Source organism: Heloderma suspectum, chromosome 2 (genome assembly GCF_057233095.1).
Source record: "Heloderma suspectum isolate Gila_16-S chromosome 2, 16-S_ref, whole genome shotgun sequence".
Classification (NCBI taxonomy): domain Eukaryota; kingdom Metazoa; phylum Chordata; class Lepidosauria; order Squamata; family Helodermatidae; genus Heloderma; species Heloderma suspectum.
In genome coordinates this window covers 137,500,257-137,526,055 of record NC_139459.1, presented here as the reverse complement: position 1 = coordinate 137,526,055, position 25,799 = coordinate 137,500,257, and the positions used below count along the sequence as shown (strand labels likewise).

The following is a 25,799-nucleotide window of genomic DNA, read 5'->3' as shown; positions in this document are numbered from 1 at the left end:
TGAAGTCCTGACTCCTGGGAGTCAGGAGATCCAGGTTCTAGTCCCCACTCCACCATGGAAGCTCATTGGGTGACTTTGGGCCAGCTAGAGACTCTCAGCCCAACCTACCTCACAGGGTGGTTGTTGTGAGGATAAAACGGAGAGGAGGAGGATTATGTACACCACCTTAGATTCCTTAAGGAGGAAAAAAGGTGAAATATAAATGTAGGCCTTTAGTTAATTAATTACAGTAGTTAGGGTCAAGAACAGTCAGATGGAAGTAATGTCATGCACTGATCTTCTGTAGACTGGTGGCCTTCCTTCCAAGCACTGATCTGATTTAAAACTGGTTACTTCAACAATGCTGCAACTTCAAGTGCTTCCAGATCACTCATTTCAAACCATTCACTGCTGTGAAAGTAACCACTCAGTCAGTGGGTGCAGGTCTCAGTTTTGTGTAATCATCTAGCACTTCAGTGATCTTACAATTATTGTCAGAAAAAAGGGGAGATAAAACCTTAAAGGTGCCTGGGACAGAAGATTAGCCCAATGGATTTTGAAAGCTTCTCCTTCAGAGGACAAACGATGATACATTGTTGATTAGTCATTATCAGCATTAATCATATATGTAGTTCTTAGCAATTCTGCGATTACCATAAACCTTATGGGATGCATCCAAGGAAGGTGTAGGCTGGGCCCCTGCTTGGCCAGCACTCTATCTACCTCAAGAGGGAAGCAAAACCATCTCACTCCACAAGAGCAAGTATCCAATCTTTTCATTATATTTATTAGTCCAATCCAAGTTGCTGAGGCTACAATATCCATGACTACAAAAAAGACCACAGTATTGGGGGGAGGAGTGACTGAGTTGGCAGCAAAGCAATCAGAGGACTGGCAAGTTCTTTCCAAACATGGCATAACACAAGAGAAAGGCCGTAAATGCTTGGGAGGGAGCCACAGCAGCCGTTCAGTTCATCTTGCGTTTCCTGCTTTTTGGGGGCATCTTGTACACAGGCAAGGGCAAACAGAGCGTCCCTAGTTTGTGTTCCTCAAATCCAGAGAGGCCTTTGCTTTTGGTGATCTTCAGCCTCATTGCCTTGGCGATGTCGAGCATCCTGACGCGAAAAAGGAAAAATGAACATGAAGGGACTATTTTGCTCCCATTCATCCTCCACCTGTCTTCCTTGCACAATAGCTTTGCCTTTTCCTCCCTTCTCCCCACACCAGTTAAAATTTAGATTTACCCGTGAGGTAAAGACCTGCATTTTTTGTTGTTGTCAGCCAGGCCAGTGATTCTCTATAAGCCTGCTTTCAACAAAACAAAGCAGCACACTGAATGAAGCCGTCTAGCAGGTCCAAAGAATGACAAGCCATCTAAGCAATGACTGCATAACCAACCATTTTCGAGAAATACAAAAACAAGTAACACTTTTCTAGTTATGCTGACATACAGCCAAACCTACTGCAAAACTCTGAAGTGTCCATCCAGTCCTGAGATTACCGTGATTAGTAGCCTTGTCCAAACCAAGGAAGTTGAATATGCTGATGGCACTATATGAAATCGCCACCAACAAAAAGTAGTTTCCATCACATCCAAATCTAGATATTTAGCCAAAAGCTTCCAAGGAAGTGTATTAATAGCTTTAAACGGTGATTGGAAGTGGGCTGTTTGCGCAGCAGTTGTCTTCTCATTTTTATTGGATTAGGACTAATTCATTGCTTATGAATTGCCAATTATGTCAGAAAAGGCCCTCAAGATGGAATTTGTCACAGGATTAACAATATTGTTATCACGGAGGAGTTCACAGCAATTGGCCAGGTCAAGCAACACGGGACTTGGGCTTGGACTTCCTGGGCAGTATCAAATGGTACTCCTACGTAGAGAAGAACCATTGAAGTGAATAGGCCTAATTTATATAGGATTACTATTGGATACTGCCCCCTATCTTCCAGTGGGTAGGAGGAGCAGGCTAAGCCTGGCTGAACACAAACTCCTCACTGAGGAGCAAATAAATTGCAGCTGCAGCCACCCACTGACCTAAGTAACCCCCAGGCTGCTCAAGGATTCTGAAGTGGATGCTTTAGTTCAGGGGTGGTTAGAAAGTAGATCTCCAGATGTTTTGGACTTCAACTCCAGGCATCCCTGACCATTGGCCATGCTTGCAGGGGCTTCTGGGAATTACAGTCCCAAACATCTGGAGATCTAACTTCTGTTCACCTCTGCTTAGCCTGTTCAACTACACTTAGGATTCAATTTCTTCACTGTATCACACACTTCCCACTGAGCCTGCTAGAGAAACTTACTGCATTTTAACTCACTGATTTCAGCACATTCTGAACCTAATTAGCACTCTCAACAAAGGACATTTATTGCTGAAAAGCCAGCTCTAGGAATTCTTCCTTCCCTGCCTGCCAGGAATACATTGTGTTTGCTACTTTTATTTTCCTAGCTCTACTCCTGTGCTGTTAATAGCAGCCTGTCAACCAAGAAATTATCAGATTAAGCTTTTCCTGGCATGAAGATAAAGTGATGGGGAAAGGTTCACACGACAGGCTGCTGTTAAAGGCACAGGAAAAGGTGAGAGGCTGGCAGGCCTACAAAGGACACATCCATTGGAATGTTGCAAATAAAATTAGCAACTATTTGGCTGCAAAGGCCAAGTGTGAAATATGGTCCAGGCCATATTTAAGGAGAAGGGAGGGCTGGAGCTCACATTTGCAAGAAGCCATGTTGGTGGATGTAGCAGCTCTGTCCCCTAACCTCAGGTGTGTAGGGAATGGTTACGTTTATGCAGTGGCAGGAAGCAACACCCTGCACATGCTCAGAAACACTCACCAATTACTTCCTGTCACTGACAGTTGCCTTTTTAGCATTCTTGGGTTGCCTTTTCTAGCAGTCCGCTTGTTTTGCTGGTGTTAAGTCCTATAGAAAACACCTGAACCGCAGGCCCTCAAAGTGAGTGTTCCACAGGCACTGGGATCCCTGCAGGGAGGCAGCCCCAGTCCCTACAGGCCAGGCCACCCAACATCAGAGATAAGGAGTCACTTTTCCTTCCTTGCAATATGGGCCCACGTGAGAGCACATGGAACAGCCACCTCGCTGAAGCTAAGCAGGTCTGACTCCAGTGTCTGCAAGGGATAGATATCTTATGGCCAGATGTTTGGGCCTACAACTCCCATTAGTACTAGCCAGCAGAGCCTATGATGAGGGATGATGGGAGTTGCAGGCCCAGACATCTGGAGAACCACATGTGGCCCACCCCTGCCTGACAGGAGTGATACAGACAGCACTCTGAGCTCCATGGAGGAAAGGTGGGATACAAATACAACAAATTAACAGAAGTACCCCTTTATTCCCTCTGCCCCCGCTGAGTGAATGGAGAGAAGGTGCAGGTTATACTAAGCAGATGGGGGCTCTATACTTGCCACCTGCCCCCAAGGACCCAGGTTTTCCCTCCTCTCACCAGTCTCACAAATTGTGACCCTTTTACCTTGTCCCACAGAACTGAAGAAATGAGCCAGCTCTTATCTGCACAGCCCACCCGTTCGTTTGCCTAGCCCCACCCAGCTTTCCGTTACTCTAGGGCAGCCTTCCCCAAACTGGTGATCTCCAGATATTTTGGACTTCCCCATCAACCCGAGTCAGCACGGCCAGTCATCAGGAATTCTGGGTGTTATAGTCCAAAACATCTGGAGGGCACCAGGTTGGGGGAGGCTGCTCTAGCGCACCACATACCAGAAATGGCTCAAAACTACTCAAGGCCAAGAAAATATTTCACATAGATTCAACTGAGCTTAGAGTATTGGGTGTTCCTGAAAAACATGCCATCAATTCCCATCTCTGGCTGTGAAGACCAACCCCCTACAGCGATGTCTTTAATTAAATTTATATCCTGCCTTTTTTCCTCTAAGGAACCCAAGGCAGCTTACATGATCCTCCTCCACTTCATCTTCAAAACAGCCCTGTGAGGTAGGCTAGGCTGAGAGTCACTGACTGGCCCAAAGTCACCCAGTGAGCTTCATGGCCAAGTGGGGACTAGAACCCGGGTCTCCTGACTCTCCCTCCATCATTCCAATCACTGTACTGGACAGGCTCTCAACTGACCCTGTTATGAGAATAATCGATAAGTTCAATCATGCTGAAATTAAAAAGAGGGTGGAGGGAGCTTCCAAGGTTCTGCCAGTAGAACCAGGAACTCTCTTGGGGCCATGAAGCTCTTAGCAGATTCATAAGAGAAGAGATGATGAGTCCAGTCATGGTGTTACTCTCACCTGCTATCCCGCAATTTCAGATCCCGCTGCAAGACTGTCAGGTCTGTTTGGAAGTTGTTAATATGCAAAGCCAGGGCTATGGCATATGCCGTGATCTTAACTTTCATGGAAGCAGAAACTTGATTCTGTATCCTAGAACACAAAATGGTGAGAAAAGAAACCAAATGCTACACAGTGTGCTACATTCAGTGCTGTGTACACTCATTCCAGGCTCTCCCTAAGAAAGCACTAAAATAAAAATTTTGCAGCAGAGTAAGGGAAATTCTGTGCCAGAAAAATATGAATTCTGCGGCTTGCATGCAGCTTTTGAGTAAATTCCTCCATTTTGTAGGATTTGTCTGCAGTTTACAGCCCTGAGTATATCTTGGTTTTGTGGCACTTGGTTACAGGATGGTATTTTAAGGTAAACAACAACCTGACCTGGGATCTTACAGTTAGTAAGTACCAGAGCAGTATATAGTTCACGATTTCTGATATATACAGATTGTGCATTAGATGGAAAGTTTAGCTTCCTGAATGCCTCACCTTCCTTTAAAGAAGGTTTTTAGCCCTTAGAAACTCTGAAGTATTTGGGCAATGCCTGGTGAGATCTCTGAAGCCAGAGGTTCTTAAGATTTCCAGCAGCTTGTGGCTTCAACATCCTACAGAGGTCATTCTTCTTTCCCATGATGAACAATGCAGAATAAATACACATACATAGATGGGCTTCTTTTTTTTTTTTTTACAAGCCATGGAATTCAACTATTTTGCTCATAATTCTGATTTAGTACAGAATACACACAGCCCTCATAATCACCAAAATTACAGTTTGTTGCACCAGGCAGAGATATCAGAAGGGATTACATCTATTTTGAAGCTGAAGTTCCCCACCTAGGAGTCTAGAACCCTATCCACCTCATCCAGAGGAGCAGAATTACATGCACCACAAAGACAAGATATTTTACTATAAAAATAAGGCTGATCAAGAAAGATCTATTGCTGTCTTTCTAGATGTGGGTTTGTTTGTTTGTTTTTTGGTATGCAGAAATCTATCCCTTGCCAGTTCATTAAACCAACCAAACCCAGCAGCTGAGGAATGGAGGGGAGACAGGAAAATTCCTTAGTAGGATTATCAGCTCCTTAACCAAAAAGGGCTCTTGGGCCTTTAAGAGATTCATAGATGCACCTACCAAATTTCTCCAAACATGCTGGAAAAAGGACACACTTTCCATTGACCCGGTTTGCATGTAATGACAACCCAGAGTATTGAATTGTGGGTGATTGTTGAATTGCAGGTTGTCATTACATGTGAACCCTGCACTATGGTTTAAATGTGTGTTAAGCGTGAATAGACCAGAGTTCACAACCCAACTACAAACCATGGGTTCTTTTCTTGGGTGGTCATTATGTGTGAACCAAGACAATCTCTGCCATACAGTTATTAAAAACACAGGAGCACACAACATCATCATCTAGCGGTACAATACAAAACACAAAACAGTTACATGGATTGTCCTTTATTCCCAACATGTTTCGATATATTCTCTTTTTCAAGGGGAAAAAACCCTTAGGGCACAATCCTATGCATGTTTAGACAGAAAGAAGTTCTACAACTCCCAGCATTCTGTCTAAACATGCATAGGATTGCACCCTTATAGTCTGAATTAATTTGATTGTGTGGATCACAACAAACTGTGGCAAATTCTTAAAGTGATGGGAGTACCAGAGCACCTTACCTGTCTCCTGAGAAACCTGTACGAGGGTCAAGAAGCAACAGTAAGAACCAGACATGGAACAACCGAGTGGTTCAAAATTGGGAAAGGAGTACGACAAGGCTGCATATTGTCACCCTGCTTATTTAACTTATATGCAGAGTACATCATGAGAAACACCGGGCTGGATGAATCACAGGTCGGAATTAAGATTGCCAGGAGAATTATCAACAACCTCCGATATGCAGACGATACCACCCTAATGGCAGAAAGCGAAGAGGATCTCAAGAGCCTCTTGTTGAGGGTGAAAGAGGAGAGTGCAAAAGCTGGTTTGAAACTCAACATTAAAAAAGCGAAGATCATGGCATCTGGCCCTATCACTTCCTGGCATATAGAAGGGGAAGAAATGGAAGCAGTGACAGATTTTACTTTCTTGGGGTCCAAGATCACCGCAGACGGTGACTGTAGACATGAAATTAAAAGACGCTTGCTCCTTGGGAGGAAAGCTATGGCAAACCAAGACAGCATAGTAAGAAGCAGAGACATCACCTTGCCAACAAAGGTCCGTCTAATCAAAGCTATGATTTTCCCAGTAGTAATGTATGGCTGTGAGAGCTGGACTATAAGGAAGGCTGAGCACCGAAGAAATGATGCTTTCGAACTGTGGTGCTGGAGAAGACTCTTACGAGTCCCCTGGACTACAAGGAGGTCAAATCGGTCAATCCTAAAGGAAATCAACCCTGAGTGCTCATTGGAAGGACAGATACTGAAGCTGAAGCTCAAATATTTTGGCCACCTAATGTGAAGAGAAAACTCTCTGGAAAAGACCCTGATGCTGGGAAAGACTGAAGGCAAAAGGAGAAGGGGACAGCAGAGGATGAGATGGCTAGATAGCATCACCGATGCAATGAATATGAACTTGAGCACGCTCCGGGAGAGAGCGCAGGACAGGAAGGCCTGGCGTGCTATGGTCCATGGGGTCACGAAGAGTTGGACATGACTGAACAACAACAACATGAAGGGTATCTGAGCAGTTCCTTCCCATGTTTTTGGAATAAATTTAAGATTCTGTCCCCCACGAAAGAGATTATATATCAAAATGCATTGGGAATGAAGAACAATCCACGCAATGGTTTTCTTTCTGTATTGGACTTTTACAGCCATTTTTGATCCCTTGTTGCATTGTGGTATTATGAAACCCTGGGTTAGGGTGCAATCCTATGCATGTTTAGACAGAAAAAGGATGTAGGACCTTTTTCTGTCTAAGCATGTATAGGATTGCACCCTTAGGGACTTTCCTGAGTGACCAAAGCCTAGACAATTCAAGTCCCGATTTATATGTTTCACTATACTTGAGACCAAAATAAAATGTACCTGCCATTGCCATAGGACAGTGCTGTGAAGGTTTTCACAAGCTTGTTGCTGATGACGTGTGGACAATTGGGTCCCATTGCATCTGGAACAGGAAGCATTTTAAAGTCAGTTTCTCCAAAACACTCAGAATCTCCACTTCATTCAAGTTCACATTTCATCTGCAAAGATGGATATTTCCAAAGCTGACTTTAAGAGCCCACTGACACTACAGGACAGCTTTGTTAACCACGCTAATCCACTAAAATGAAACTTTAATTTTACTACTGCATTATGGTACTCTTGAGTAGTGGTCAGTTTATACATCCCTGCATTATGTCAAGAGCTTTTAGTCTATGATCCACCAAGCAACTGAGCCAGAAAACATGCATTTTAGCCTATTTAGTTCCACTGAGCTCAGCTGATTTATGGATCAGGTCACACATACTCCCCAAGTGGCAGGATTCTGAGGGTCACAGCACAGAAGAGGAATTACTTTGTGGAAATCATGTCTGTGTACAAAAGCACATATGCACAGAATGGGTATTGGGCATTGAATGCAACATCTTGAAAATCTCAACTTTCTTTTTTTGAACACTAAAATATTATCCTTGCCAAAATTACAGGTCTGAAAGCATGTGGGTAAAATTGCAGAAACCAGAGGAAAGCTTGGCAGGTTCAGTGTTCAGCGGGTAAGGCAGAGTACTTTGCAGAGTCCTTCACCTTTTCTCATGACTAGCAAAATAAATTATCCCAAACAAGAAAAAATACAAATATGCTTACTTGCATAAGACTCATGCAGGTTGCAATAATGCCCATCCTGCCAGGTTTCCAGAAGGATCAGCTGTGTCCCGCTGGATCCCTAGAAGAACAGCTGTTCTTCTAGGGGCTGCCATGAGGAAGGGTGGGTGGGGAAGCCTACTTCTGCCTCCATCTCCTACTGGGGGAGTAAAGGACTGGCAGAGGAAAAACAGGATCCCTGCATCTGGGTGTTGACTGTGTACCACCAAACCCTGCCCAGAGATCACCCAACCAATCTTTCTACAACATAATGCCCTATAGGACAGCAGTGGGCAGAAGGTGGATCTCCAGATGTTCTGGGCTTTAATTCCTGGCATTCCGGAAATTGAAGTCCAAACATCTGGAGATCTACCGTCTGCCCACCCCTGCTGTAGGACAGTGGTTTCAATTGCCATTTTGAAATACATCAGGTCTAGTTCAAAGTACTCATATGTTAATCACAATGGGTTGCATCCAGATTTAAGCTAGATCAACAGTGCTGGCAGAAGTAGGCTTCCCCACCCGCCCTTTCTCATGGCAGCCCCTCCAGTCCCCTGAAAATGCTATTCAGAGAGGCAGGAGATCCTGCTGAATGGGTTGAACTGTGCTTTTGGGATCCCCAAAACTGAGTGGAGGGCCCTTCCTTCCTCTCACGGAAAGCAAATCATGGATTCAAGCCCTTATGTCCACCACATGAACTGAGCATCAACCATTGTGTATATTCACTAGATATCATGAAGTATGTGCACAAATGAACAGCATAAATGGGAGTTTACATATTTCCCAGTCAATGTAAATAGCCTCCCAACAATAATGGGGAACATGCACAGCTTGACAGCAAACCCAGGGTATTTCATATATTGTCCACAGTCACTATAAATGAAGTGTCATCAAAAGCATGATTAAATTGATTGCAGGTAATATGAACCAGGTGGCTTATCTTTCAGGTGGTCAGTTGCCTTATTCTGGACTTATGGTAAACAAGTGGAGAAAATAAGATAAAATCTTACGTTTCTTTTTCACCATTTTTTGTGAGCTCAGCTTGACAAGACAATCCAAAAACCAGAGACATCGGGCTTTGTGGTCACGGCTCTTCTCGTCCACAGGCATGGACTGCAGCTCATCCAGAACAAAGGAGGAGAGGCTAAGCAAGAGAGACAAGATTGCCTTTTGACCCAATGACAATCTGGCCACAGAAGGCAGGAGCTGCTTCTTTAGCTCCTGTAAATTGACAGAATTCCGTGTTGCTTGAAAGCCAGCATACGCTCACATCAACAGAAGCTGGTCATAAGAACGTAAGAAGAGCCATGCTGGATCACACCAAGGTCCACCTAGTCCAGCATTCTGTTCACACAGTGGCCGACCAGCTGTCGACCGGGAACCCACATGAGAGCAACAGCACCGTCCCACCCGTGTTCCCCAGCACCTGGTGTGCATAGGCTCACTGCCTCTGGTACTGGAGGTAGCACATAGCCATCAAGACTAAAAGCCATTGATAGCCTTTTCCTTCAGGAATTTGTCCACCCTCCTTTTAAAGCCATCCAAATTGGTGTCCATCACTACACTCTGTGGTAGTGAATTCCATAGTTCAGCTATGTGCTCTGTGACGAAGTACTTCCTTTTATCTGTCCTGAATCTCCCACCAATCAGCTTCATAGGATGCGACCGGGTTCTAGTTCTAGTATTTTGGGAGAAGGAGAAAAATGCCTCCCTATCCACATTCTCCACACCATGCATAATTTTGTAGACCTCTATCATGTCTCCCCTTGCCCTCCTTTTTTCCAAGCTAAACAATCTCAGCTGTTGTAACCTTCTCTCATAGGGGAGATGCTCCAGCCCCTTGATCATTTTAGTTGCCCTTTTCTGCACTTTTTCCAGCTCTACAATATCTTTTTTTAGGTGTAGTGACCAGAACTGGACACAATATTCCAATGTGGTCATGCCATGGATTTGTAAAGGGGCAGTATGATACTGGCAGTTTTATTCTCAATTCCTTTTCTAATTATGCCTAACATGGAGTTTGCCTTTTGTACAGCGGCCGCACACTGGGTTGACACCTTCATTGATTTGTCCACCTCAACCCCAAGATCTCTTTCCTGGTCAGTCACTGCTAGCTCAGATCCCATCAGGCTATCTATACCTGAAATTAGGATTTTTTGCCCCAACGTGCATCACTTTACACTTGCTTACATTGAACTGCACTTGCCATTTAGATGCTCATTCTCCCAGTCTGAAGAGATCCTTTTGGAGCTCTTCAGAAACCCTTTTTGTTTTAATCACCCTAAATAATTTGGTGTCATCTGCAAACTTGGCCACTTCACTGCTCACTCCTAATTCCAGATCATTTATGAACAGGTTGAAAAGCATTGGTCCTAGTACAGATCCCTGTGGGACCCCACTATTTACTTCCCTCCATTGGGAGAATTCACCATTTATCCCTCCTCTCTGCTTTCTGCTCTTTGACCAGTTACTGATCCATAAGAGGACCTGTCTTCGTATTCCATGACTGCTAAGTTTGCTCAGGAGTCTTTGGTGAGGGAATCTGCCAAAAGCCTTTTGGAAGTCCAAGTAAACAATGTGTACCAGATCACCCCTGCCTACATGTTTACTGACACTCTCAACATGTCCAATTAAAAAAGGAGACAGTACTGTCTATTTATGCTCTGGTAGCTTCTGTTACAATGATCAAGGAACACCAGTTTAAGCAGCTAGATCAAGGGTGGGTAACCTACAGTCCTTGGCCTAATCTCATGTGACCCTCAGCCTAATTTCGAAAGCTCTCAAGAAAGAGAGAAGGGGTGGGAGAGAGGAAGAGGGAAGTGACCCACCCACCTTTGGCCCTGTTCACCACTGGCTTTGTCCCCAGTCAGTGCTGACACGTGCGCCCTAGCAGATGACACAGGAACAGAGGAAGCTGAGTCAGGCCATTGGTCCACATAGCCCAGGATTGTCGACGCTGACTGGCAGCGGCTCTCCAGGGTTTCGGGCAGGAGTCTTTCCTTGCCCTCCCTGGAGAAGCCGGGGATCGAATCTGGGACCTTCTGCATGCCAAGCAGGTGCTCTATCACACTGAGCTACGGCCCCTCCCATGACGGAATGCTGCCCTCAACAGAGAAAAGGTAACCCACCCCTGAGCTAGATGGAGTTGTGCCATCTCAACTTCTTAAGGATCTCTTGCCTCCTTAAGAGTCCCACCTTCCTTCTCTTCCCTTTCCCTTTCCAGTAAGGTGGGGTTTAGGCTGCAGACATGGGGCGACTGACACTCCAGGCACAGAGTTTAACCACAACAGTTTACTGATAAATTAAAACAAACAAATTACAACTAAAGGTAGTTACACAATAGAGCTGAGTGATACAGAAGGCCTTAAAAGAAAACACAAGTTGCAAAACACAAGTTCCTTTACCCTAGCTGTCCTTAGACTTTTCTAGGCTACTTCTCCCTGCTCACTCTTCGGACTCTGCTCTCACTTGAGGCTCTGGCTGTCTCTCTCTCACTCTGGCTGCAGCCTGGTCTTTCTGACTCTTACTGGCTCTGTCTCTCCCCCCGCCCCTATATACCCTCCTCCTTCAAAACCAAAAGTACAGTTTCAGATCTGAAGAAATTAGACTTTAGTGGAGAATTGAAACTGACACTTAACTGGAGAAATGAAACTACTCCTCACAGGATTACCCTTCCCAACAGAAAACTCCAGGCCTCTAAGCCCGACCTTCTTCCCTTTGCCTCATACCCACTCTTTATCCTGCACCCACATCCCTACCTAGTTTTGCATATCTTGCCATGTCTTCTGCTCTTTTCCCCAGAGGAAGGGCTGTGGCTCAGTGGTAGAGCACCCGTTTTGCATGAAGAAGGTCCCAGGTTTGATCCCTGGTATCTCCAGGTAGGGCTGTGAAAAACTCCTGCCTGAAACCCTGGAAAGCCACCTCCAGTCAGTGTCAACAGTACTGAGCTAGATGGACTAATGCTCTAACTCTACAGAGCAGCTTCTTCTGTTTCTAAAAACAAGGCATAACTTACTAAGACAAGCAAGGCTGATTCTGCAGGTACTAAACATAAGAGGATGGTAAGTGGTTACGGTGAGAATAAACCTAAGGAAAGCACAAGTATCTTAGCAGCAACTTCCATCAAAATCTGTGCTGGTGCACTGCCACTCAGGGAAGATTCTAGAATTATGTCATCACACCACTATTACATTGGGTTGTAGCCAATGTTAGTCCTACCTACATGTAGATCCATTGAAGTGAATGAGACTTAAGTTAGACTAACATCGGATACAACCTTTAATTCCAGGAAAACAAGATCACGAAGATAATTCACACATGCATGCTTACCACTTGATTACTGGCAGCCAAGCATACAAACCAATTCAGTGGGGGAAAAGCATTGCGTTTTAGGTAACATTAGAAACATGGAAGTTCTGGCTATGATCTCTGATGGCTCATTCACACAGGTAAGCCAACACTCGATGCTGCAGTCGACAAGCGACATATACATGCAAATCAGCTCTTAACCTGCTCATAGCTAGCAAAAGTCACAGCTAACAAGTCTACTTTAAACAGTCCTTCACTCTCCTCTGCCCCAGCAACATAGTTAGAGCACCCTTACCTTTTCTCTTCTGCCATCTTGAGGATTTCGGCTGAGGTAATGTTCATGAAAGCTGCCGCCGGAGCCTGAAGCGCCTCATATTCCACCGGTGAAATAACTGAAGGTGTTTTGGGAAAAATAACACTGACAGCCTCTAATAACTTCCTTTGGCACCTCTAGGTTGACAAAAGCGTTCTTACTAGACGTTTTATGAGGTGGTTGTATTTTAATGGATGATCGTTGTAGCCATTTTACATTTTATTTGTTTTAATCCTGTTGTAAGTCACCTTGAGTCTCTCTTTTTTTGAGAAAGGTGCCTAAGAAGAAATAATTATAATAACAATACCTCCAGAGGCAAAGCAAGGGGGATGCCTCAGGTAGACGAGACTGGCCGCCATTAAGCTCAGCAAGGGTGGCAGCCAACTCATGGTTCACAATCCACTGGGACTACTTATTCCCCACAGTTTCAGTTAAGCTTGTTGGAGAAAACTTTCTAGTGAAGTGTGCCCCTTGCCAATTAGCAGGAGAACGTATTTTTCACTCAGGAAAGAAAATGTATTTAGCTAGCTTTACTTACCTCCGCTCACAAGGGACAGAAACAAATGAAGAACTGAATTGCACAGATTAATAATCCTTTCCTAGGCACATTTCCAAGTTTCTACTCAGTCACAGCAAAGCAGATTATCACAATGCCATGAGTGAAATCCAGTGCATTTCAGATATTGAGCCAATGTCTCACTTCTTTTTTTTACCCCGAATCTAGCCCTCATCCCTCAAATATTTACAGCTAATGCATCTCATCAAGATTTGTGAAATGGATGGGAGAACCAGTTTTATATGATGAACCAGTGGCTTGGTAATCTAGTGAGATGTTAGAGCTTTTTTTAAAAAAAAAATGCAACACACATTCAGGAGGGAAGAGATTAGAATTGGATATCCAGTCACTGCCAATAACCACAATGACGTTATAGTGAAATAAAGAAGGGCAGTCTCCCGCAGATCAATTTTGTGGAAGTGCAGAGAATCTTCAAACTTCTAGCCCAACTCATATAAATAGGACAGAGGGGGAAATTGCTCCCTTCCCTCCAATGATTCAGTCAATTTGTAATTAGACTTCAGGAGTGCCTGTTTCTCTAGCCTACATACCAGTCCAATACAGCGTGGTATCATTTCCACACACACTGAAATTATGCCTCTGAAATCCTCCCTTCCTTCCTCGAAGAGATCTGACATATAGGTTCAACAGGCCATGAAGCTATATTCACAAACAGCTCCATCATCTCCACACCTGCTCTTTAACACTGAAGCCCTTTCTTCTTCCTCTGAGGTCTGTCCATGCTGAAATAACGTAACATTTATTCTGCCTATAAAAGATACTATCCTCAAACTTGTAGACATCCTCTGGTTTGTCAGCATCTTCATGGCACAGGGGAAGAACCAAGGAGACATCGGCCTTCTCATCTTCTGCCGCATCACTGACCAAAGCTTTGAAAGGAAACGGGAGGTTATCATGAGCAGCAGAAAGAGTGTCTTATTTATTTCTTTAACAGAGTTTAGATTCTTATAGATGTATTATTTAATAGGTGGAATACCCCACCCTTTCGGGTGTCTACCCTCACAGAACAGCTCACAAAAACCTATACCAATTAACACACCAAAACAATCAAACGTAATATATAACCATATAAGGCAAACACCAGAAGATAATATAGTTATAAAATGAACTTTAAGATTGTTCTAAGTGCCAGAATAAAAAAGTTTGTAGGGTTCTTCTAAAGCAGGGATGTTGAACCTCTTTCAGTCTGAGAGCCAAATTCCATTTCGGAGAAGCTCTTGGGGACTGCATTCCGGCAGCGGGCAGGGCCAAAAGGAAAAGGAGTGGGGCCAAAAATACAAAAAAGACCAGCATCTTTTAGCTTGAAGCTCTTACTGACAGTAACTGAGCCTCAAGAGAAGCACCTCAATGCTTTAGAAGGGGGAAAAACAAGCAAACTCCAGGAAACCACCAAACAGTTGGGGGAAATGGGTCATGGCATCTGGGGAACCCCAGAGAGCCAGGTTGGGACCCCAGGAAGACCAGATCTGTACCATGGGCCGGAGGTTCAACACTCCTGACTTAGAAAGTAAGTTGCATTTCAACATTTTATAGCTCTTTTAGACTGAATATGTCATGAGACCCACTGGCAGCCAAAATTCCCATGCCATCAATATGCTCCAATTAAAATCAAGTTACCAGCAGTCCACTTTCACTTAACACGGAAAGCGAAGAGCAAACATTGCTTATTCATAGCTTAAGAAAGCTGTGGGGATTTATTAAATAGGCTTGCTGCTCCTGTTTTCCCTCCTGCATCATTCTCATTACGTACCAGCAACACCCTTTGTCTCTATAACGTCTTCTGCGGCTTTGGTCAATGCCTTATTCAGTACCTCCTTCCCGACATGATTCATCCTCCGAGAGCTCAGGGCCTTCCTCTGCTTGTTGGTGCCAAAGGCTTCAATGCACAAATCTACCTGCAAAAATATCAACAGATTGCTGCGCAGGCACAAAGAGGCTTTTCCCACCGGGATCTCTTGCAGGGAAGCTTCACTTTAGAGGCAGCTAATAAGAACACAAGGCGCTAATAAGCCACGTATTTCAGCACATTCAAGCCAATGGCATTACAAGAAGACAACCAGGGAGTAAATTATTCCACATCCACTGCCAAATATCATTTCGGGAAAGAAAACAGAACACACCAGCTCTCTTCCGAGCTATGAAAACCAGCTCTTGTGCAAGCCATTTTTAGGAACATTGTTAAAGCAACCAACATACAACAGAGCCTCATTCACTAAAAAAACAAGTTGGGTGTTAAACCATCAATCGATGAGCGAGCAATGTTTACAGCACTGATTGCCAATGGATTTTATTGCTAAGGCCTGGACTGAGATTCTATTGCTGTAGATGCCAGTCAGCTGATCAGTCAAAGATTATGAAATTGACCAGCGTCAAATATTCCAGGAAGACCTTACATGGGGATACCATATATTTTTAATTACATCATGTCATTCACCTAATAGCAGAAGTAGGCATGAGGGATCTTTGGGTGCCAGCCATGCAGAAGTCCGGAGTACACGTACACACATACTTTACTTAGGGGCAGACCTGCATAGCGTCTTTAACAAAAAACCACATTTTAAAAATTACTTTGGTGTGGGTGTGTGTGTGCATGTGCACACATTAGTTTAATTCCTGGGCTATCACTGGGATTGCAGGTTAAATGTCAAGGACTACCACCCAATTTCCTGAATATCATTCAGTATTATTAGAGTAACTAATTACAACAACGTAGGATATGACATTCTACTTTCCTAACAGCAGGTAACATATTTGGGGAGTTATAATTTGTACAAGTCTCTCTGTTAAGTGTTCTACTGAATTAATACTTTAAATACGTGACTGGTCAAAATGACCCTCAGAAGACAAGATGTTTTTGCAAGTATCTTACCAATCCAGTGGTTATATGGGCCTACGTGGCGTGGAGTTCACTCAGTGTCAACAGACGGAGGAGGTAGACATGGGAGGGAGAGATTAATTCCCATGTCAGCTGGGACTCCTAGGATAATGGAGTCTCCAGGGAGAGACCCAAGGCTAGAACTGTGAACAAGTGGAGAAGCATCAACTAGCCATGGGGATTTGGATAATTCTGAGTTAGCAGGATGAACAGCTACTCAAACTGGACCGCTGCAGCTAGGTTTCTGCCTTGCCAGCTGCTAACCTCCAATATATAATTCACTACTGCAACCAGCAGTAGCATTCCAACATCGCTCAGGTCATTCTCAGCAGTGCTCTCTGAAACTAGAAATTCCAGGAACTGAACATGAGACTGTTTCCGTGCAAAGCATGTGCACTACCACCGTGTATGGCCCCTCCACCATATTCCCTGAAGGGAGATTCCTTACTTGGAAGCATGAACTGCACTGAGTGACTTCAGCATAGATTTCTATCATCTCACACTTGGACTGACAGGTGATTGGCGGGGTGGAGAAATCCAGAGGGTTCTGAAGGCACGGGTTCCATTTCCCATTTTTTACATTTTCTGGACTAAAACCTTTATTATCATTGAAACGCTGAAATTATTTAACAGTGGCCTGCATGCCATTCAGGCTGTTAGTTAAGAGAAGTAGTTGGGGGACATCCACAGTTTTAAAGGTTAAGAATTTCGTAGAATGGTCGCCCCAAGGCAGCAATCCTATGGTCCCTGGGCAAGCATCCCAGGGACCACGGGATGGCTAGGAAACACCCTTCTAAGGCCGGAGACAATCTCCAACCTCAGAAAGAGGAGTCTGAGATATGATCCCCAAACCCCCACAGCCATGCAGAGAGAACCACGTGAGCTGCCTCCTCCAAGGTTGGAAATTAACTTCAGAGGAGGAGGAAAGAGGCCATTCCGGTGGGCAGGGAGGGGAGGAGACTGGAGAGGCCGGGATATATTTATCCTGAACCTCTGCCAGCCTCCTTCCCTCCCCCTCCAAAGCACCCTCGCTAGATAGGCTGAAAAGACCATCTAGCAAAACCCCCAAAGATCGGGGGGGGGGCAAAGATTGCCTGCACGGCTGCTCCCACCCTGTCGGTTTCAGCCTAGCATAGCATAGGAATCTTGGAAGCCTTCAAGCTTGGGGGCTTCCAAGCAGTGAGGACACAGTCCACAGGATTGTGCCCTAAGTAAATCAAAACAAAATAGGGCTGGCTCTCTATTAAAACATTCAGAAGGATCCAGCGGTGCCCATGCATTAGCACTACCGATGTTATGCTAGTGTAAACCAACACTTGTGCAACATCAATAGCTCTAGCATTGGTTTATGTTAGCATAACATGAATAGCACTAGCGCACAGGCACCGCTGGGTCATTCCCGATGTTACACATTTACAGTATCTGACACTAATAATGCAAGAAGACCTAAGCACACCAGGAAAATCTAATGTAATTTTAGTATCATGTCCTCTTAATGATTGCTTTACAAGCTGTACCTTCTCTCTGTAGGATTTAGTCAAATATTCTGACAGGTCATCGTCTGCTACATTATCTGTTAAAAAAAATAGATGAAATTAGTAAAATCAGAATCGTCAGCTCCCCAGAACAGTCCATCCATGATTCCAACCAAAGGGAGTTTTAAGCATCGGAAAAGTATACACACAACGAAGGTGTATACAAAGATCACTGTGTACACTTGGGCTCTTTTTCATCAAGCAGGGGTTGTCATGTACTGTCCAAGAGCTGAGCTACATCTTCACAAAAAGGATACAGTATATCTCTGCTGAGATTGTACTATTGCTGAAGGCAGTTTGCACATTTTAATATTCTTCCAAGTAAAAAAAAGCCTCCTGTACAGAAACTACTAGCATGTCAGGGAACCTAGGATAGAACCCTTTTCCCTGACATACTTGCTTTCCACAAGTAGGGAGTGCTTGACAAGAAGGAGCATTCCATCATGCAATTTCCCATATGTACCCTGGAAAGGTACAGTCCCAGGAGGACTTTGCCATATGCCTTAACAGAATGTGTAGGCTGGTTCTCAGTGAACTTCCATAAGTCCCCCCACCCCACCCCAAAAGCCATTCAAGTCTCCCAAGAAGGAAGAAAGGGCAGTTAAGAAGCAGCTACTTATCACGCAGGTTGGGGATGGGATGGAATCAATGGTACATCTCTAGGTTTAATTTAAACCTAAAAGAAACAAGCTAAAATGAACCAGATATTCTAGTCTGGGAGGGGTCAGAGTGGTGGTGATACTTTCCCAGCAATCGCACCCCCCTCCTTAGTGCTGAGCTATATTGTCAGAATGCAATGCAGCTCTTGCTGGACTGTATCGGTTCAGACTATTTGGGAAGGGCAGGAGAAGAATCACATGCCTGATATACCCTGAATATGGAAAGCTAGCATACAAGGGGGGACACTTCTAGACTAGCCTTCTGCTAGATCTTTATCTGCTGGGAATTTTTAATTTATGTACACACACACTCACAAACACACAGAACAGCATTCAAGCACGCAATTCAAGCCTCTAGAAGTCTGAGATAGCAAAAACGATTCTACTTGCTTCTTAGAAAGGCCTGCCTCACAGCTAGAGAACTGTGATCATAACGCAACCCAGGTAACATGGGACATGCAAGAAGTGAATTGCTTCATTATCTGGTTCTGTGTTTAGAATAAGCCAACAGGCATATAAGCTGCATACTGAAAATCTTGCCACCATGAATATTAAGTAGCATCTTTAACCCACCTGAAACCAACGGCTGCATGTTGAATAACTCTGCATTGTAGACTTCCATTTGTCCAGAGTCCTTGTCTAGTACGCCAACAAAGTATCTAATGGAAGAGATAGTATGGACTGACTTAAAAAAAAAATTCGTTGGCTTGGCTAGAACAACTGCCATTTGGCTTCTCTCTCTTCCTAGAACTATCTCCTGCAGTGGCCACAGTACATAATTAGCTCTTTATCATTTATTTAAGCTGCTTCTATACTGCTTGACATTCCAGGATCTCCAAGTAGTTCACATAAAAAGATGTTCAACATGACATAAAAGCCAACATAAAAACCAGTATAAAACAAGAAATACCTTAGTAACATTACAACAAAAGCAGTAGAAGAGAGCAAACCCAAATTCTGTTCTTTTCAGAGCAGCGAAATGATTACGAATCAGGGAAAGCCTGAGGGAACAAATTTATTTTCAAGAGGTGTTTGCAGCTCGCCACCATTTCTGCCTCCTAAACCACACATGGGAGAGTGTTCTAGAGGGTGGGTGTCACCACCGAGAAGGCCTGAGTTGATAGGGCTTTGAACGTCAACAACAAAACCTTGAACATAGCTCGGTAGTTAATAGGCAGCCAGTGCAGTTCTTTTAACACAGGTGTAATATGCGTGTGGCTGCAGTGGCTTAGTGGTTAAGACGCTGAACTGCAGACCGGAAGGTCGCAGCAGTTCGAGACCCGAGTGCTGCGTGACGGAGTGAGCTCCCGTCTTCAGTCCCAGCTCCTGCCAACCTAGCAGTTCGAAAGCAAGAAATTGCAAGTAGATGAATAGGTACCGCTTCAGCGGGAAAGGTAACAGCATTCTGTGCACCTCGGAAAGTTCAGTCATGCCGGCCACATGACCACGGAAGCGTCTTCGGACAGCGCTGGCTCTTGGGCTTAGAAATGGAGATGAGCACCACACCCTAGAGTCGGACACGACTGGTTGGGGACACCTTTACCTTTAATGTGCGTGTAGCTGGGTGCTCCACCCAGCATCCTAAATGCTGCATTCTGCACTAGCTGCAGCTTCTGAACTAGGCACAAGGGCAGCCCCATATAGAGCACATTGCAGTAGTTTCATTGTGAGGTTACCAGTGCACGAGTCACTGTGACTAAGCTATTTTCCTCTTGCCACCACATCCCATGCTATTAGAAGCAATTACTTTAAAATGCGAACTGCTTTGAATGTATTGCTGGAAAGGAAGTATATAAATGCTGTAAATAAAATTGTAACAATAAAAATATATAATAAAGGGACACTTAGCATGAAACAAAACAAAAGCAGCAATAAAATAAATTCTTGAATAGACACAAACATCACTGAGCTATTATGCTCCCAGACATGCATAATGATCTGGTTTCATTCATCTTTAAAGCTCGACACAGACTACTCCATTTGTCTCTGTCGACTCACAAACATGTACATTAAAACGTTAAGAAACCAAGACTGCTATCCTGAACCAATTCATCTTAGGAATTTCATTAGAAGTTACCCCTAGCTTCATGCTGGCAGTCTAAAGAAAGCAAACTTATAGCTACATCTAGTCATACATTGTACATACATACATAGACAAGTTATACCTGCAGAGAGTATTGCATTTCAGGGCTCCAGCACCAAAATTACTTCCTACATAAGACAGTCTATCTGTTTCTGCATTCTAAAGGAGAAAAAGAAAAGAAACAGTGAGCTACAGATGCTGATTGTCTAGAGAAAGCTGACTTTCTACACAAGCTTAAATACGTCTGAAAGCTCAATTTTTTCCACCTTGGTGGATGGGAAATTGCTAACTTCTAATGCCCTATAAGAAGGAGACAAGGGTGGTCGCCCAATAATCAGACATGTGATTTCACCCTCCTTTTCCCATCCCAGTTAAAGACTTGCCAAGCCCAGCATGAAAACCAGCTAGGAAGATAAGGATCACAAATAACAGCAACTCCTGGTTTGTTTAATCTGTGTAAACTGCTCAGAGAGCTTTGGGTACAGGGCAGTATAGAAATATAAATCATCATCATCATCCAAGAATTGCTATAGCCAAGCAGAAGCAAGTCAGCATGTGGCTTCCTGCATCCTCATCACTTCCACTTTCAGTCAACAACTAAGGAATGCCCCGTGACATCCAAACCCAGGAACTCTTGGTTATTTAGGGACTAAACAACCCAGAGTTAACCCAACAAACCATGGGTGATTGTGGAAGAGTAGGGTATAAACAATTTACTTAATAAGCAAGAGCAACAGATGCACTAATAACTGCATTTTCCCATAGAGGGGATATTACTGTTCAAGATCTAGGAAAATGCAGTATCCACACAACAGAAGCACATCCTTGGGGAAGGTATCTGGAGCCCCTGAAACAAATGAAGAATGATGGCATTTTTACAGTGCGATCCTATGCATGTCTACTCAGAATTAAGTCCCACTGTGTTTAGTGGGACTTACTCCCAGGTAAATGTGAATAGGACTGCAGTCTTAATGTGAAAAAAACATTAATCTGAAAAGGTTAGGGAACTTGACCCCATTGGGGTCTTCAAAGATGCATGCCAGAACTCTTTGTTTATTACACCACAGTAAATCATTTTTGCAGTGTTTGTAAAAAGTAGCTATGCTCTGATGTCAGCGCAACGTTGTGCGCATGCGGATCGATATAACTCATCTTGAATGGCTTTGATCAGCTGTCACCTCCAAGTTTTAGTAAGGCTTCATAAGATTATGGTGACATCTTGTGGCTTTGTACAATTAAGAACCCAGAACACTAGTAGAACACTACTAAGTTTGGGGGATATGGTTTGTTTTTTAAATAGTCAGTATACTATTTTATTATTGTAAACTACCCTGCAGACTCATTGGGCAGAAGGCAGTCTATAAACAAACTCAATTTGCCACATTCATACAAGAGGTTGCCAGACTCATTGTTCTCAAAAGTGAGAATTTTGGAAAGTCCAACTTGACCTACAGTTTCTTCATCACAATGGGAGAAATGTGCCTGCCAAACATGTCTCCTCTGTACATCTACTAAGAGTGCAAGCAAATACTAAGAGCATGTTTCACGTTTGCTAATCACACATTGACAGACATGATTTGTGTTCCTTGTTTGTTTGGACATGAACCACAGAGTGACAATACATGGAAATAAGGCAATTCCTTTTAACTTACCTTCAGCCATGGTGCACCCTCCATGAGCACAGCTCTGTTTTCCTTTAAGTAATGTGAGGGAGCGACTAAAGTTCACAGATCCCATACTGTGCCTCTACTAGTGGGGTGGCAGGAAGAAAACTGGAAGGATCTTCCCATCACCAGAATATGTAACAGTCAGGGCCATATGTGGAAAATTTCTATCTGCCACAGAGCTATTAAAAACAAAGTCTGCAATTGTATATACAATTCCATGGCAGTAAGTCCGATGGAGCTCAATGGGGCTTCCTTTCAAGAAGACATGTACAGAATTGCGCTATAACAAAATAACAAATTTTGAAGATAAAACTGCCACAGCCCTACATAAGCCACTCCATGCTTCACAAAGGTTAAAGCTGGATGTGTGAAATAAAAATAATAAGTAAATAAGCATATTTAGTATTCCATAAAAACACAAAACACACGTGTATGATGGGAAAGCTCTTACCAAAATTACTCTATTCTTCTTTCTTGGATTATTGGAATCTTTGCTTTTATATAAGGTGAAACTCATATTTTCAGAACTCTTCAGTTTCCCATTGGTAAACTGGACTGTAAGAGAACGGTAACCAATAAGAACAGTAGAAGGGACCAAAGAGTTTTAGATCATAATCCAACAGAGTTTGCCACACTTAAGCAGACTAAAATAAGTGGGCTTGTGCAGCTTTACATCAGTGTTGCATCGTGACCAGGACTGAAAATCTTCCAGCAACTCCAAAAAAACACACACCCCTCAAGGAAAAATATCTTCAGAGCCTAATTCTAGCCCATTGTTGGGAAACCCAATGAAAGTATCACATTCTCATTTCTCTGGGTGGGGACCATTATCTCCTGCCCTTCCTGGTGCTAACCTCCAATGCCCCCTCTACTTGCCAATTTGAAAGAGCATCAAACCTTTCACTTGCTGAAAGACTGACACATCTTCCTTCCTTCTCACATCTTTTCTGCTGTTACACTGGCCATGCGCTAGAATCAGCCTTGCCCAACCTGGTGCCCTCCAGATGTGTTGGACTACAATTCCCAGCATCCCCCAGCCAGCCAATACATCCTGAGGACACCAGGTTGGGGAAGGTTGCTCTATGGATTTACATACTCAAAACTTGTCACCTTCAGGTGTTTGAGCCATCAACACTGCTGGCCTACCTTACATTGATTTTCTCCATGCTTCTATCTCAGCTGTTCTGAAGGAGTTCAGTTTGGCATGCATGGGCCTCTTCTCATTTTTATTCTTACAACAACCCTGCAAGACAGGCTAGGCAGAGAGTAACCAACAGCCCAAGAGCTCCTAGGGAGCACAAATGCCACAAAAAATGTGAAGGGGCCCTTACATTTCTAGCTCTCCCAGTGACAGAGAATTATTAGCTATCATTATCAATATTTTTTCCATTTTTTCTGACTAGGCTAACCATATGGATATCAGCACTCGACTATGGATACCAGCACCTTCCTTGTGTAATTAGTTTATGCTTTGAAGAACCTGGAGTGCGATCTCATGTTTGTGGAAGCAAGCCATGTTGAAATAACGGGGCTTACCTCTGTGTAACATATAAAGGCTGCATTAGAACACTCACTCACACACACACACACCACCATTTGCATAAATGTCAAGTAATTTTAGCAAAGATCTATGTAGAGCTTTTTCTTTCTTTTTTTTTACGAAGGACAATTAGGCGCACACAAATATATTCCTGGTTAAAGTCTATCCTTCACATCGCTCACGAATTAAATTTTCCAGGCTATACAAACACGCCTCCTTTCTAAATACACGCCGGGCGGGGCGGGCGGGGAGCTGCAGTCCAGCACATCCGGAGGGCGCCAGGTGGGCCTGGCTGCGCGTTGTATCTCCTGCCGGGAAGCCCGGGGTGCAGAACTAAAACCCGCACGGGGAGCAGCGCGACACGTCAGAAGCAGGCCGGCGCGAGCGAGCGAGCGGCTGCCCGCTGCTCCCTCCCCGCGGCCCGCGGCCTTACCGAGCGGAGCGCGGTGCCCCTCCTGGGGGTCGCCCCGGTAGCACCACCGGCCCTCCGCAGCCATGGCGACACACACGTCGCCTCTCGGAGCTGAGCGCGCCGGAAGGGGCGGGCTTTTGACCCGCGCCCCAGGCTCCTTCCGCCCGCGCCGCTCCGCACGGCCTCCCTCGCCGCCTGCAGGCGGGAAGGGGCGCGAGCGGGGGGCCCGCCAGTGGCCGGCGAACCGCTGCCGAGGGCGGCGGTGACGGCGCCCTCCCTCAGGGCCGCCTGCCTGCGCGTGGGGGCAGCTCCCCAGCCCCTCAGTTCGCCGGGAACAGAGACCCCGGGGTGCCTGGTTGGCTTTTTAACTTGGCCTTTTAAATGGTTATTTTTTTTAGGTTGCTGGGATGTAACCCTCCCTCGGGTCTGTCTGCCTCCGCTTTGGGACAGCTCTCCTCGCTGTCCCATGAGCGTCAGCCCCTCAATTCCCCAGGTAACAGACACCCAATATGCCTGATTGGTTCCCTTTACCCAGCGAGGGGAAGCAACCAGGAAATATGAACACTATTGGCAGCACAGAAGATGAACAAGGCGTGGGCTTTTATAATTTAAAAATAAACAAAGTTTATTTAATACAAGAGACGCTGCATCTTATAATTACTCACTCCGTTCTCAGTCTTACCCTGCCTGCTCACCCCTTCTAACTCCTGTTCCCACAACCCCACTATCTGGATGTAGCTTCGTCAAACCCTACGGCCCGTCTCCCCTGTCTCCCGCCCCTATCTCCACCTACCCAACTAACTGTCTGCTCCGGCCTTTTATAAACTCAGTCTCCTCTCACACATGCAAGCCCCTCCCACCTCCCACTCACTTTCTACCCAGCAATTCACCCTAACTTTCCTGGGTTCTATTTAACACAGCAAACACATATAAACATTAATAGAGACTCCACGTGGCAAACATTGTGATTTTGTCGCAGAGATCATGGTGCTACAGCTACCCCGCTAGATGCAGAACGCCGCGCTGTTCAAGCACAACACCAGCAATGGTACTCAGGCTTGATCCAAGCCCGTAGCTGGCCTAAAAGGGGGGGGGGAGTTCATCTGGTGTGCAGGCCTTTTAAAAACAAAATTATAAACTATTTTTTACTTATTTGTAAAAATAATAGAGGGCAGAGAAAATTTAGGGGGGCAGGGCCCCCTTAGCCCACCCTCTCCCTCACTCCTGGCTATAGGCCGGGCTTGATCTCCAAATGTTTTGTACAGTCCCAGATTTTTTTTTTGTCGCTGAGACCTGCAGTGATTCTTCTTTGTGCAATTTCCAGCATTCCATCAGGTCCGACCCTGCCATTAGGCAAAGTGAGGCAGCCACCTCAAGGGAAAGATTTGGGGTGTCATGAAAGGGCAACAGATAGTTGTTTAGTTTGTTCTTGCCTTTTTAGTGCCAGGGGAGCACGGAGAAGTGCTTGTGGGATTTTCTGTCTCCTGGTGCCAAAATAGCGTGGCTGTCTTTGAGTACTATTCACCTTGACTTGGGTGGGTACGGGGTGCCATTTGTTGCTCCACCTCAGGCAGCAAAATGTTTTGGGCCAAACATGGATTCCATACAAGTGCAGAACATGGTAGAAAAAGAAGATGGCAGTGCAAAAAGAATGTTTCCTGAGAATCTCGTTTTTGCTGTTCTTGCCTTCTGCATTTAGAGTAAATGTGTGGGCAATGTGGGAAAACCATGCATTTCTGGAAAAAAGCATGAAACTTT

The 25,799-nt window shown here is 44.6% G+C and overlaps 1 protein-coding gene across 2 annotated transcripts; it reads right to left on the bottom strand.

Moving 5' to 3' along the window:
• Positions 1-745: 745 nt before the first annotated feature.
• Positions 746-24,154, bottom strand: POLR1E (RNA polymerase I subunit E). Of its 2 annotated transcripts, none has more exons than XM_084834918.1 (12): positions 24,063-24,154; positions 22,541-22,644; positions 20,505-20,581; positions 18,913-18,998; positions 17,663-17,718; positions 15,021-15,165; positions 14,032-14,139; positions 12,676-12,772; positions 9,083-9,216; positions 7,317-7,398; positions 4,252-4,383; positions 746-1,094 (listed from the first exon to the last, which is right to left on the bottom strand). In XM_084834918.1, exons 1-12 carry the CDS (start codon positions 24,124-24,126, stop codon positions 947-949), a joined length of 1,233 nt encoding a protein of 410 aa, XP_084691044.1. In that variant the 5' UTR covers positions 24,127-24,154; the 3' UTR covers positions 746-946. The 2 variants fall into 2 exon arrangements, with proteins under 2 accessions (XP_084691044.1, XP_084691045.1); XM_084834919.1 differs by lacking the exon at positions 24,063-24,154 and adding an exon at positions 23,236-23,332.
• Between the last annotated feature and the right edge of the window lie 1,645 nt (positions 24,155-25,799).